The sequence below is a fragment of the Strongylocentrotus purpuratus genome, unplaced genomic scaffold (genome assembly GCF_000002235.5).
Source record: "Strongylocentrotus purpuratus isolate Spur 01 unplaced genomic scaffold, Spur_5.0 spur5_scaffold_4, whole genome shotgun sequence".
In the NCBI taxonomy this organism is placed as follows: domain Eukaryota; kingdom Metazoa; phylum Echinodermata; class Echinoidea; order Camarodonta; family Strongylocentrotidae; genus Strongylocentrotus; species Strongylocentrotus purpuratus.
Genome location: NW_022145610.1, coordinates 7,953,980 through 7,969,185, shown reverse-complemented (window position 1 = coordinate 7,969,185; position 15,206 = coordinate 7,953,980). Strand labels below are relative to the sequence as shown.

General features: G+C 40.0%; 2 protein-coding genes across 2 annotated transcripts; both read right to left on the bottom strand.

Moving 5' to 3' along the window:
- Positions 1-7,584: 7,584 nt before the first annotated feature.
- Positions 7,585-9,440, bottom strand: LOC593106. Its single transcript, XM_030997053.1, has 2 exons — positions 9,303-9,440; positions 7,585-7,851 (listed from the first exon to the last, which is right to left on the bottom strand). The coding sequence occupies exons 1-2, from the start codon at positions 9,438-9,440 to the stop codon at positions 7,603-7,605; spliced, it is 387 nt and encodes a 128-aa protein (XP_030852913.1). The 3' UTR covers positions 7,585-7,602.
- A 1,674-nt stretch (positions 9,441-11,114) lies between these two features.
- LOC115929294 lies at positions 11,115-12,377 on the bottom strand. The gene has a single exon (XM_030998008.1). The coding sequence runs from the start codon at positions 12,375-12,377 to the stop codon at positions 11,115-11,117; it is 1,263 nt and encodes a 420-aa protein (XP_030853868.1).
- Positions 12,378-15,206: the final 2,829 nt, after the last annotated feature.

The window sequence follows — 15,206 nt, the reverse complement described above, 5'->3', positions numbered from 1 at the left end:
GAATAAAGAAGAACAAGAAGAGTTAGACAGTGAAAGTTTGAGCGAAAGCGGGCAATCTGTTCAAGAGTTTAAGTAAATCCTTATTACGGGGATGAATTGGCAACTTTGCCAGCATCTGTAATGTCATTGTGGACAACTCTCCATTCATTTTTTACACAGAATTTAACATTTTCTTCATTTTCAAGAAAAATATAGATTCTTTTAATTCAATCGGTTTGAGTATGACATGGCTAGATTGATTCTGCAAGCATTTTTGGAAAAATTATGTTGATTCCTGGCTTAGAATTTAATATAAATCAATTTAAAAAAAATGATGCACAAAATGAATGGAGACTTGTCCACAATAGCATCACAGATGCTGCCAAGCTAGTTAAACCAGGTATCCCAATAATAGGGATTTACTGAACCCTTGAAAATTTGATGATAACTCTTGAACAGATTGTCTGATTTTATACAAACTTTCAAACTTTAATTCTTTCCGTGCTAAGAGACTTTACATTTTTAATTGAACATTACTCCACTTAGAAAGATGGATATATGGTCTGACATACATGTATATGACATATGATATATGACATAGTCTAGAGGATACATATAGTATTTTAAATATTTATAAGTCACTATAATTATGCTACCATTGGATTTGTTTTGTTTTTAGAAAACTGCAGATATTGGGAAAGGATCCATTCTTTTAGCATAAAACAATAGCAAATAAATGAGAAATGAAAATTGAAAGGTCAAGAGAGATTAAGCTCATTTCTATTTCAAAATAATTTTCATGCATGACATTGAATTAATGGAATTATTTTGTATCATTTGAAAGGGTAATAAATGTTTGTAGAACTTTTGTGTACAGCATATCTGTATAGAAATTAATGTTGGAGATTTACAGGCGTTCGAAAAGCAAGCACTGTACATGATTTGGTAGAATTTGGGAACAAGCAAAACCCCTTGGCACTGTAAGAGTTAAAGGAGAATGAAACCCTGGGGAAATATCTATTTTTAACGAACAGAGAAGATAGAGAGAGGCAATTAAAAAAAAAAGTTCCATCAAAATCGGTTACGAAATGAGAAAGTTATGAAAGTTTGAAAAGTTTTGCGAACCGCACTATAGTTGTACAATTCTCAATATGTTTTGTACACAAAATTTCATATTTTCTCCATTATCTCTGAAGATGCTGCTTGTCTTTTTGTGAACTCAACATACATGTATGTTATTAAATACATTTTCCCATGATATATATCTTGAGCTAAGAAGGAGACAAGCTGCACCTTCAGAGATAATTGGGAAAATATGAATTTTGTGTACAAAACATATGGAGCATTGTACTACTAAACCTGCCACTTTGAAGCAACATTGCCAATTTGAGGATCGCCAAAGAAAGTAAATTGAGGCTTTTCAAACTTTCATAACTTTCTCATTTTGTAACCAATTTTGATGGAACTTTTAAAAATTGCTTATCTCTATCCTCTCTTTTCATTAAAGTGGATTTTCCCCAGGGTTTCATTCTCCTTTAATATTTCCCAAATTTGATTTGTGAGCACAAAAATACTTCAATCACAGGCATATAAACAATTTCTGTCAAGTAAATTGTACCAAGTTAGATTCGAAGTGAGTTAATCAAGTTATAGGCATAATGCTATGAAAATTGTTAAGAACTTATATGAGACACAAAATAGTCTTGTAGGGTAGAATGAAGGCACATTATAACTTTTGAAGGAAATAAATGGAGGCATGAGTGAATTTGCAAGTAAGATATTATCTCACGCATATAGTCATTTTAATGACTGATGATTTAATTGGCTAATTTAGATTTTAGTTCATTCAAGATAACTTTTGTTCATTTAAGAAAATGGTGACATTTGTCATAGATTTCAGTAAGTGTAATACATACTTGTAATAAGAATGTTCAATGTATTGACAAAGAAAGATTATTAATAGAACAAAATCTTGGAAATAATTTGGGTAAAAGTTCATACTACTTTTTTTATGTGAAAGGTCATGCTAAATTCTTGCACATAGAGTGTTCATGTCTAATTTCGAATCTGAGAATAAATAGTGAGAGTTCAGGTTTTAATTAAAATTGGGATTTATTTTTTATTTAATGCTTTGAAATTGTCAGTATATAGTGTCAGTAGGTTATGTTATTATGTATTCTGAATTAGTCTCAAAAGCAGTGACACATGCATGCAATATAATTTATATGGAGTCTCAAATTTAGTTGACAGAGGCAGTGAAATAAATGTGTGTGGGGATTGTATCTTAATAACAGAAAATGTAAAATCATATCCTGTGCATGTCATATCAAGTTTAAATTCATGAAAGTAGGTCAAAGGTTATGAACCTGCTGTTTGTATTTATTGTTGAAAGCTCAAATTAATGCAATGAAATGGATGTCCTTTAAATATTGTTTTGATTCTGATTTAAGTTAGATAATCTTGAGAAAAGAAGTTTGAAGATATAAAGATTGAAAAGGACTTAGTCAGATATTCATGTTTAAATAAGAGATGAATCAGTGTAATGTGCACTTGGTATGCATATTAATAATAAAAGCTTGTCTTTGACATGTGTGTAGAGCCTGTATATATTACTTTATGTCCTTTGTTTTCTTTGGCCAGGTTCATCTGTCACAAAGGAACCAGAACCACTGATATGTTTGTTTGTTTGTTTTATTTCCACTTTTTCATATCAATACAAAGAAACATACAAATAAATATAATGAATAACATGTAAGTTTGACAAAATTTGTTTCTAGTTAAAATAAAAGTTTCATACAAAAGGAAAAAGCAGGAGACCACATGTCGTAAGCGTAAATGCTTGAACATGACCGTGGCCTCTGCCGAGTTAACAAAATAAAAGAACAACCCATGCAACTGCATTGTATTCAATGTTAAATAAGATATAAGTGAAGTGATTAAAAGTGAGCATGGCTGAATTAATTTTGAGTGAAAATAACAAAACAAATTTAGTGAAATATTTCGTGTTGAGAAGTGCATTTGTGCAAGGTGCAAAAATTAGCTTGGTGGAACAAAAAAGAGACTAATACCATGATATTAATTGTGTGTTGGTTTCAGTTACGGGTGATAATATTAAATGTTTGTCAAGATATCATGCTCAGAGCAACACAGTGGCTTTGAACCACATCCAACCATCTCATGTCGGACCATCCTGATAAGATAATTCATACCCCTTGTGTGTGTCTTTTGTGTATTCTTGACAGCTAGTGTGTGCATTTGTTGCTTATGTGTTTGTAAATACATGAGGGTGGGTGGGTGTGTGTTTATAGAGAGAGAGAGAGAGAGAGAGAGAGAGCGAGAGAGAGAGAGCGAGAGAGAGAGAGCGAGAGAGAGAAAGAGAGAGAGAGCGAGAGAGAGAAAGAGAGAGAGAGAGAGAGAAAGATAGTGTTTGTATGTATAGCCTATGTGTGAAATTGGAATATTAGTGTGTGTACTGTAAGTGAACTCTTTGAGAGAAAAAAATCCGCAGTGTAAAACCAGGGACTTGTTAGTTGACAACCTGGTAAAACTATATAAACCAAGCACCAGAATAACCAGAAATGTTCACAAACAGACCCCCCCCCCCCCTTCCCCCAATAAAAATCCCCTCGCACGCACCACAGCTAGCTCACATACATTTTGTACACCTAAATGGCCAGCAAAACTGAAGTCCACGCGCATGCGTAATACATATACTAGGTACTGCAGCTCAGCCACAGTGCTGTGAACTCAGCTCGTGAATATTCATGACGCGTATACCTCTGAACCAATCAGGAGGCAGGATTTTACTCTCATAGGTAAACCTGTTTGGGAAAAAAAAATTCGCGGCCCGGTATGGAAACGGCCAAAATTTTCAACAAAAGTCAATCTGGGCGGTGAAGACGGTAGAAGCACGTTCAACACCCGGTATGCGCCCGGTGAGAACGGTCAGAAGATGGCAACGAAACGGTGAAAAGATTAATTTTATGATTTTTTTTTGCGGCCGGGGACAAGTTCGCTCAAAACCCAACGTTCTGGACTCTGTTTTTTTTTTTAATAGCCCGGCAGGTGGACGGTAGGCCTACACGGCAGAGTGTGAGAGCTCCATTAGCTGCTCGCATTGTCTTGTGCTGTTTGCTGCTTCATGTGACATGAATTCCTTTGCATTGGTCGGTTTTGTCAGATGCCGCCTTATCTAATGCACCATGAACATGAAAGACATTATTCTTGTCAGCGTTATTTACTCTTCGGGCACTACTCACCGTCATTAATGGTATCAATCAGCATAGCCCTTTGGGAGCGCTGGGCATCGGATAGCGGTCCGATCGTGATGGTGTGTGGTTTGGACCGGGAGCCTGTAGGCTGTAGACTACGACGGGATCGTGCTAGGCATCCCTGGGCGCAGCGGGAGCCCGAGTCGTTGTTGTCACAGATCAGGATTGAGCAGTGGACGTAAACCTGTTTCGAGAGACGAAAGAGCTTATTAAAAGGTGAAAATAGATTAAAAGCATCTTTACGACATGAAAGATGGTGTAACGCTAATCATAAATTGTTGTAAATTATAATAAAGTCCCGAATTTCAACGTAGGGGTTAAGAGTACATTTTTTTGTTGTTGGGGGGGGGGGGGGGGGGTCCCAACAATTTTGGAACGACTCGAGAGGGGGGGGGTGTAAGGTTACTTCACTTTTGTTGGGGGGGGGGGGTTACCCTTTGGTGTGTTTTTTTTATAAAAAAAAAAGGAGGGGGGGTTTCATCAAAATCAAAATACATAACAAACATTTAGAGAGGGTTCAACCTACGTGTAGGCCTATGTGTATGGGGACGGTTGACAAACACTATGAATATGACGGACAAAGAAAGAGGACAAAATATACAGTTCCTCAGGTAGACAAAGGAACATCCCTTCACTGCTATTATGTACAAATATGTAGAACAGGTGTCACATGCATATTCAGTAGCCGGGGAAAACAAAATCATCAAGAATCAGTTTTTAACAAAATATAGGTTATCATATTTAATGTCCATACAAATCCACCAACTAGATCCTCATTGCCTTGATCAAGAAGAGATTTCGGGATTTTTTTGGTACCATGGTAACCGTCGATATTGCTTGTATATGAAAACCTCGAGAACGCGCTCTTGCATATATATGGTAAGAAGTCGCTACGGCACTGTACGAATAAACCCACCCAAGCATTTCCCAATGCAAAGTTAATATTCAATTTCGATATATTAATCAAGACCCTGAAGGAATTTTAGGCATGCACCGGTAATTCAAGTTAATATTTTTTGCACTATGATTTTGCATTCAGTATTTGTGTGATGAATCATACAACTGGCGTGTGAAGTACTGCGCCAGTTGCTGACGCATTCCTACGTCAGTAGATCTTAGAATAAAGCCCCAGCTGCCTATGAGGTGTTATTTCGATTGCGTTATTACCTGCGCTTCTGCGCTAACTAATCGAGCCTGTGGTTAAGTCAAGTAGCCCATGCTTCCGTTTGCACGTATTTATTGTCTGCACCGTTCGAGGCAACTTTAGAATACCCGACTAGACGTTCGTAGGTTAGCCAACGCTTCATCAATGAAGCTAAATCTGAAGACTTTAAGTTTCCTAAGTAACGCTAAACCTAATCCTAACCCTAACCCTAGGTCTTCGACATAAATGAACATGAATCCTATTGGTGGGGGTATTCTAAAGTTAAGTCAACCCTTCATTTTACATTCACAGTTTTTCACTTCCACATGCCGCATCAGAGACCACACTAATCACTGACACAGTACTACGTCATAAAAAATGGCGCAGCGGGTTTAACGGATACGAGGGGTACAAAGGACCATTGTTGACACTCACCTTGTCGTAATCGCCAATGAAGGTGAAAGCATCGATACTGAATCTCTTGAAAGTTGAAGAGGCCCAATTGTAGATGACTGTTGTGCTGTCCACGGTACATCTACAAAACACAAACACATGTTTTGAAATAAATTGGCTTTCATGATGATATACCTAATGCATTTTTAGAACTTTAGGCTAATTCATAGGCGGACTAGGACTGAAATTCGGTTGATAATTTCGATGCGACCGGCCCACTCAACCTCTAGGTTACATAATATCGTCGGCCTTATGCCAAAAAAGGCCTTAACCCGATTTTGGGGGTTATTGAGTTATTAACATCACCTTGTAGATTTCAACATTCTCTTTAAAATGATGTGCTTCACTTGTTGAAATTCGATTTATTTATGAAGATAATTATGAATTTCAAAAGGGCCTTAGCGCGTATTTCATCTTTTCCCTTACGCCAAAAGGGCCTTAACCTACACGGCAAATTTTTTATCAATGACATATTATTTCGTAATTTCCATATAATTCAATAAATATCAGTAGAAACACCATTAAAAACATGATTAGTCTACAATAGACCCAATGTAATTAAAATAATCACTGAAAGTATATGTCATGAATTTAGATCATGAAATCTGAGTGAGATTTAAATTAGGTGTGGATGCAAAACCCGAGTCCATAGAAAATATAGGGAAGCTAACCCTCAATAGGTATATTCCCTAAAGAATCAACAGGATCAGATTAAAAACAGAGTGAGCAAAGGTACAACAAAAATAATCTACCCATTCTCGATGATATCATAGCGGTGATCGTCTCGTGGGTCCGGCGAGCTCGTTGCCCAGCACGACTCGATGAGAAGCGTTATGTTCGTAACGGACGTCAGACGGACGCCGAAGTATAGCGGTGTGCCGAGCATAACTTCGCCGGAATCGTTGACAGGTTGGTAGAAGCCTGAGTTTGTATACCGGTCAAGGTTCAGCAAGGACTCACCTTATCCTTCCTAGATGGTGAGTACACATTTGAGATATATAAATGTCAGACCTGTCACCTGGGTATATGGGACACATAAATGTACCAGCAATATTTGATCGATATATTTAAACTAACATATAATTTCAAATATGACAGAAAATAGTGATAATAATGATAATACTAATAAAAATAATAAAAACAAGTCAACGCAAAGCGTAGCACCCCCCGCAGGGTACAAATGGCCTATGTACGCCAGAACAAGTACCTCCATTGGACTATACTATTATATTACCAGGCAAGGAAGTAAACCACATTTTCATATATGTAATTATGTGTTTTTGCATATTTAATGAGCTCTGACCTTTCCCCTTCGACCTACATACTCAGAAATCAAACTTAGGCTGTACATGTATTTTGATATAATCGTTTCTTCATATAGAGTACCGAAGTGCTAATGCCATATCCGGCCGTCGTCCAGGTGACTAGTTTGAAACAACAGAGGCTGCTCATGTGGTTCACCGCAAAATCATTCAAGCAACGGGCTGGAGAAGGGCAAATTCAGTGTTTGAGGCTGGTGTGATCACTACACTATTTTTTGCACCAAAAATGTTTGGAAAAAGCAACCTTCACAACTTGGCCAATATAACGTCACACTTCGGTAATTCTATTTAGCGCAAATGTCCTCACGCTGTGGCGTCGAACATGATTACATTGTTCTTGCCAAAGCACATTGTGCCGAGCTGGGATTAGAACCCTCAACCCTTGGATTGATAGCCAAGTGAAATGAACTACTATTCCACGACATCTCCACCATCATGCCACGTTGCTCCTACCAGAATTTGCTTTACTTAAGCTACAAAGTAATTGAATCCTCACCTCTCCGGAAACATAAAGATCTCCTTTAGGCAAGAAGGACTCTTCCAAGACCTGTGTCCTCTCCAGGTAGCAAGTAACAGGGATATGAAGATAGTGTTCTCTGGTAATGAGCTCATTAGTTCCATTTTCAGGGCCAGGCTTGTAATACGTCACCATGTTGGTAAATATTATGTAGTTGTCGTCTTGCTGCGGGTATTGATGAGGAGGGGGGGGGGGTAGGGCATATTAAAGGAAAATGTTAATAGAGAAACTGTTATGATGGAGATACAATTAAAAGTGTACGGTTTGAGCTGTTCTACCGATGATTGTTGACAATAATCATGATAATAACATATGAATAAATTGTTTCTTCGTACCGGGTAACCATCTAACTGTAGAGTAGCAAATGTAGATTAAAGGTGTTTTCCATAAGACATTAGTGCTATGGCAGGGACTCTCACCTGTACCTTGTGGTCCACAATCCACTGACTTTATCTAGAAGACTACTACACTTCTACAAGGCCAAAAGTGATATAAAACCTCAACAATAATGTAAACCTCTGATTTACTATGGTCTGTCAAAAGGGTGAACAATTTGAATTAACAAAATACAATCCTAATAAAGACAAAGAATATAACTTTTTGTTTGTCTTTGGCCTTTATTGCCACCCATACATCGGTGGTCTATTCCAGGCTTTACGTATAAATCGCCTCTGAAAATTCGGGCCTTTGGGCTGAGAATATCGTGTTTAAAAGAAAAGGAAAGAAAATATTTTGGCTTGACAGCTTCAATATGTTTTTTGAAATAATTTCAACCTTGGGTCTTGGACGCAAATAGATGCATTTTAAAAAATATGGTTTTCCTTAAAATCTATGATCATAACCACTTGGTGTAATTCATCTAGCCACTATCATAATGATACAGATGTTAGAATTGTGATCCTCTAGACGATACTAACCTAATAATTACCGTTGGTGAAGGTGATGGGACAAACTATCACTTCCGAGGCGATCTGGATGATAGCGTATACATTCAGATCGCCGAGGAAGTGATAGTTTGCCATCGCCTGAAACCAAAAGGTGATTGTTTTGGTTTATATTACACATCGGAAACATTTCACTTCTTCCGTCATTTTAGAGCAACAAGTGATCAATTAACAGCTAGCAAACGGTGTACGATACGTACTGTACAGTACATACAGTATGGTGGTGTGACCATAGTTCGCGCGTGAACAAGGTTCGCGTACTAACACTAAAAGCGAAGAAAGAGGAGAACAATACGCAACATATACAATTAAAGTGCGTTGCACTGTGTAGATAGTACTACGATATACACAGTGCAACGCACTTTCACTGAAGATAGTAGTACTATCTACACAGTGTAACGAACTTTTCTTCTCCCATCAATGATGGGCGAACTATCTTTCATCACGTGATTTATTTTTGACCAATCGTAGAGCAAGATTCTTAGTATGTGGAATATAATTAAAAATATACGTCAATTACCGATGGAAAATAATCTTCTACGAGCACTCGTAAATATAGATAATTAACACGACCACTGAAAAATGGACCAGCGATTCATGAGAGTAATTGGAAACTCATCAGGTAGTATTTTTGTGATGTATCAATGGTAAATATACACTTCTTGACCATACCTCTTGCGTAGTACCACATCTATCGTACATGGTGGTGATCGCAACATGCTGACTGTCGTGGTCGTATCCAACACAAGACTCGTCTTCGAAATGGACATCGCGAGCGTCGTCGCTGATCTCGAGAAGGGATCTGTCCATAATGAGTGTCATTGACACGCTGTCACAAGTCAGGTCTGACTCTGCGAGAAGATATCAAATGGATATTGGCCCAACTACGAACTAAGTGTTCTTGCAATGTATGGATCTAACATGGCGAAGTTGCATTTTGAAGCGTTAGATTGTTTTCTCAAATCTTCAAAATTCATATTTTATGTATTATGTGTTTCTTCATTTTTTTCTCTCCGGAATTGAAATACAAAAATTAATTGTAGGTGAATCCAAAGTAGTAGTAGTAGTAGCTGTCTGTCGCGAAGCGACAATGACCGCCTTCATTTTCACTTTACAGCTGTTCTCCATACAGCTCGCTGGCCTGCAGCAGTTGTCCAAGTCTTGGTTTCAATTTGCCTCCGCTTAAGGTTCCTCTTGATCGTGTCCTTGTAGCGAAGCCGTGGACGACCAATCCCTCTTTCGCCAGCGGGTAGTTGCGAGAATAGTACTTGCTTTGGTAACCTCTCAGAGGGCATCCTGATGACATGGCCTGACCATCGTAGGTTCTTCCTGATGAGCAGGTCCTCCATAGAAGGAAGGTTTGCTCGCTCTAGTACCTCTTTGTTGGTCACCTTGTCCTTCCAACTGATTCTCATGATTGCTCGAAGGTGTCTCATCATGAACGCGTGAAGTTTCTTTACTTGACTTGTGTAGAGAGTCCAGCTTTCCGCACCGTATAAGAGAGTGGATAGGACGATAGCCCTGTAGATTTTGCATTTCACTCTTGTTGAGACATGATGGTTGTTCCATAGCCTGGTTCGCAGTCTTCCAAAGGCACTGCTGGCCTTTGACATTCTTTTCACCAGCTCAGAGTCGATGCGTCCGTCTTTGGATATAGTGCTGCCGAGGTAAGTGAAGTCATCTACCTGGTTTAGGGCTGTCCCATCCACTAGGATATCCTCCTCCTCTCGGTGGTCTGTACCTGGTTGGAATAGTACTTCAGTCTTTTTGATGTTTATTTGTAGACCGAACTTCTTTGAAGCTGATGAAAATACATCTATAACATGTTGCATCTGCTCTGGTGTATGAGAAACAAGAGCACTGTCATCTGCAAAGAGGAGTTCCCTCACGAGAATCTGTGTAGACTTCGTCTTAGCTTTGAAGTGTGCGACATTGAATAGGTCGGCGTCTTGACGTGATTGTATGTAAACGCCTTCCTCAAAGTCCGCAAAGGCCTCCTCCAGCATCGCCGAGAGAAAGATGGAGAACAGCGTAGGGGCCAACACACATCCTTGTTTAACACCGTTACTTACAGGGAAGCTATGGGATGTTTCGCCTGCTTCCTTGACTTTAGCCATCATACCCGTATGTAAGGACTCTACCATTCCGGTGAACTTCTCGGGACATCCATACTTTCGTAGTAGTTCCCAAAGACCTGTCCTACCAACAGTGTCAAAGGCTTTCGTGAAATCGACAAAAACCACATAGAGGGATCGGTTGTGCTCAATGCACTTCTCCTGTAGTTGTCTGAGGCAGAAGATCATATCTACTGTGCTGCGGTTGTTCCTAAATCCGCATTGCGTCTCCGGCAATATATCTGGTGCTATGTGGGTATTCAATCTGTTCAGAAGGATCCTGGCAAAAACTTTCCCTGCTATTGACAATAGCGATATTCCTCTGTAGTTTCCACATTGAGTTCTATCTCCTTTTTTGAAGACGACAATATTAGCATCCTTCCATTCCTGAGGTACGGAGCCTTCTGCCCATGCTTGGTATCCCATCCACTCCGGGTGCCTTGCCATCACCCAAGGAGGCAATTGCCAGGTTTAGCTCTTTTCGTGTTGGAATATCATCGAGTGCAGTAACTACAGGTCGCTGGTTGATCCTATCACGCGCTGCAGGCTCGATATCTCCTGGCTGGTTGAGTAGTGTCTCAAAATGCTGCGACCATCGTTCAAGCACCCTTTTGTTGTCTGAAAAGGTTGTGTTACCGTCCAGGGACTTGAGATGAACTGTACTCCTAGTCTGGGGGCCCCAGACTTCTTTCAGTCCAGTGTAGAAGGACTTCATGTCATAATTGTCTGCGGAGCGCTGCAGGTCCTCTGCCTTTTTCTCCCACCAGGTGGTTTTCATTTTCCGTGTGTACCTCTGCAAGTGTCTGCAGGCTTCCTTGTACGCGGTGGTGGTTGACCTGGTGCTTCTAGTCTGTAATACACGTTGGTGTGTTTCATTCCTTTTCTTCATGAGTATCAGAAGCTCGGAGTCTTCTGGGTCAAACCAGTCCTGGTGTTTTCGCTCTGGTTTACCGAGGGTGTTGCTCGCTGTGTCATATACTACTTTGCTGAGTGATGCCCAGGTCTGATCAACTGTCATTCCCTCTTGCACTCCCCAAGTCGCCAGAGCTTTCTCCATATCTTGCTCTAGCTTTAGCCGTTGTGTGTTGACGTGTAGCCGGTCTGTGTTCAGCTTTGCAAGTTTAGTAGCTCCTTGCTTCCTACGCTTTGAACGTAAAGCAAATGCAATCTTTGATCTTAGTAGCTGGTGATCGGTCAAGCAATTAGCTCCACGCATAGTTCTTGTGCTGTGAACATCCATTCTGTCTCGTTGTCTTGTTATGATGTAATCAATCAGGTGCCAATGCTTAGAGCGAGGGTGCATCCAGGTGGTTTTGTGTTCTTCCCTCTGCTTGAACACGGTGTTTGTCAGTAGGAGTTCGAACTCAGAGCACAGCGCTAGAAGTAGCTCACCATTGGTGTTGCGTTTACCGATTCCGTGCCTGCCTAACACCGACTGCCATTTTTCATAGTCTCGTCCTACCCGGGCATTGAAGTCTCCCATCAATATCAGCTTGTCAGTCCGGGGGGTGTCCCGCAACGTTCGTCTAAGCTGATTGTAGAAGTTCTCCTTTGTTTCATCCGGACTCGTCATGGTTGGTGCGTATACACTGATGAGAGTAGCATTTCCCTTCTTCATCAGTGGTACTGTCATTGTCATAATTCTATCATTCACCGCTTTAGGCATTTCTGTGAGCTTCGCTAAGATCTCTTTTTCTGATGGCGAATCCCACTCCAGCCTCTCGTCGTACCCCGTCCGGCTTGCCGCTCCAGAAGAAAGTGTAGCCCATGTCATCGAGCCTACCTGACTCGGAGAAACGTGTTTCACTCAGAGCAGCAATGTCAATTTTGTATTTCTCCAGCTCCATGGCTACAAGGGCAGTCCTTCTCTCTGGCCTGCCAGTTCCTTCCCGATCGAGGAGTGTCCTGACATTCCACTGTCCAAACGTCATTGTAGTAATTCCGCTGGTGTCATCTTTTTGTTGTTGTTGTTGTTGTTTGCTTCCTATCATACTTGGCACTGTCGACGGAAGTCCTGATCTAACAGCGCGGTCCTTGTTAACCCGGAAGACGACCGAACCGGTATGAAGTTTCATACTGTTGCGCATAGTGAAGTAATCCAAAGTAAGGTAGTGTTTAGTTCTTGTGATAAAAAACAATAAATAGGTAATTGGTATTTTTAATGTTAGAATAGTCGTACACAACATTATTTGTCTGCTGAATGGTGTGATTTCCAGTAAAGATTTGATGAACAGTGCTAATGAAACCTGTGAAGGCAAGGGGTCCATATTATCACGGTCATCCAAACCGATTGAGGGAGAACGAGTACCTCTGGAGAAAGGGCCATAGACTGTATCGGGACACCAAGAAGAAGCAAGCAGCTTGGAGAGACAAGGCAGAGAGCCTGGGGTACACTGCAGAAGTACTCCTTGGATGGTGGAAGCACATGCACTCCTGGTATGGGAAGCTACACCTCAATAAATCCGGGCAGGCCGCCGTCAAGCTCACTGACCGGGAGAAGTACGTCATGGCCAAGTGCAGTTTCCTGGAGGGTGAGATCCGCCACCGAGGAGCAGTCCCTCTGAGACCCCTCTCCCTCAGCCAGCCCACAGACAGCCAGGCATCTTAAAGCCAGGAGCCCTCGACAGCTGAACTTCCCATGGTGCCGAACTTGGAGGATCCCGTGGAAGATGACGCCGTGATGACGCACTTTTCCAGAACCCTCAAGGCCCAGCTGAAGTTCGTCCTACCCAGTACAGGTCTGCTCCTCCACCCCAGGCGACGTCACAGCCCTTCCACGGCTTTCAACAGCCCCTCACCTACCAAGGCTACGACTACCACGACTTCCCACAGAAGCAGAACTTTCCAGTCCAGGCCCATGTTCATCGGACGCCACAGACGCCACTCCTCACCCAGCTGCAGACCAGACAGCCCCAGCACACTCATCCCAACCCTTCCTCCACCCTAGAGCCACTCCTGACCCCACCGCCACCTGATGTACCCTCGAGGCCAAGCACAGCCACAGTCACTGCCTTACGCCTCACAGCTGAGACAATGGACATGACTCAGAGTGACTCAGAATAGTTTGAGAGGCTGGGTGGTATTCTCGAAAGCGGCCTAAGTTAAACCTGGCCTAACTTAGTCCGTGGTTTAGTTATTTATTTTTATTTTATTTATTTATTTTATTTATGCATGTTCACAATTTCACAATTCATTGAAGTTAACATCACATGAAAATTAATATAAGATGACAAATCATTTTCAATTTTACAATACATTTGAATTAACTTCACGTGAAAAAGAATATAACATTGTTTTATCAAAGACAAGTTGCAACTTATATACAGTTTGAAGAATGAACACACAAAGGTGATGAAACATAAGCAAATAGAGCTTGAATCGTTACAACACCTTTCAAATATATACTATATGACAAATAAAATTCCTAAAGTTTTGTAGTGAACTATTTACACTATTTACAAAGTTTTAAAAAAAGAAAGAATTTTTTTTTTTTCGTTAGGCCTAGTAACAAAATTATGTTAGATGACAAATAGATTATAATGTAAGTAATATCTTACATCTGTGAAATGATAATACACTTGAGTGCTCTTTTAAAAGAGTTTGTTGATTTTATATTTCGAATATCATTAGGTAAAGAATTCCATACATCTGGACCTCTGTGTCTGATTGATTTCTGGGCTAATGTAGTGTGAGGATTGACCACATGTAAATTCGATGACTGCCTTGTTGAATACGAATGAACCATGTTATTAGGTTGGAACATTGAAGATAATGACGTAGGTAATAATTTGATATTAAAACGGAACATAAATATGGCAATTTGGAGGAAGTTAATATCATCAATCTTTAAGCATTTCAGTTTAACAAATAGTGGGGTAGCATGGTCACGATAACCAGCTCGGGTACATATGCGTACAGCTTTCTTTTGTAACAGAAGAATATTATTAGTCACACACTTGGATGTTGCCCACAAAATATTACAATAAGAAATGTGTGGTAAAATTAGACTATTATATAGCATAAGTAATATTCTATCAGAAACAAAACATTTTATTCTATACAGTACGCCAATATTTCTGGAGATTGGTGTAACAATGTGTTTTACATGGTCGCTCCAGTCAAGTTTTTCATTGATATAGACACCAAGGAATTTCGTACATGTCTTTCTCTCTAAAGAAATATCATCTAGTTTAATATTAAGAGCAAGGTTGTCATTAGATTTTCTACCTCTAAAATGAATATAATTTGTTTTAAGAACATTGAGAGAGAGCACATTACTTCTAAACCATAAAGTCAACTTTGGCAGTTCCGAATTTAGTTTCTGTTCTAGAGTGTTGATTTCACGATGAGACAAGAAAACACTCGTATCATCTGCAAATAAGGTATAATTTAAAGTTTTAGATACATTACAAATATCATTGATATAAATAAGGAATAATAATGGGCCTAGGATGGATCCCTG

Bases quoted from the DNA above. Each gene is read 5' to 3' on its own strand.
- LOC115929294 (XM_030998008.1), bottom strand. From the start codon at position 12,377: ATGACAGTACCACTGATGAAGAAGGGAAATGCTACTCTCATCAGTGTA.
- LOC593106 (XM_030997053.1), bottom strand. From the start codon at position 9,440: ATGGACAGATCCCTTCTCGAGATCAGCGACGACGCTCGCGATGTCCAT. The intron at 7,852-9,302 runs GTATGGTCAAGA...CAATACCCGCAG, and splicing joins GATGTGGTACTACGCAAGAG to CAAGACGACAACTACATAAT.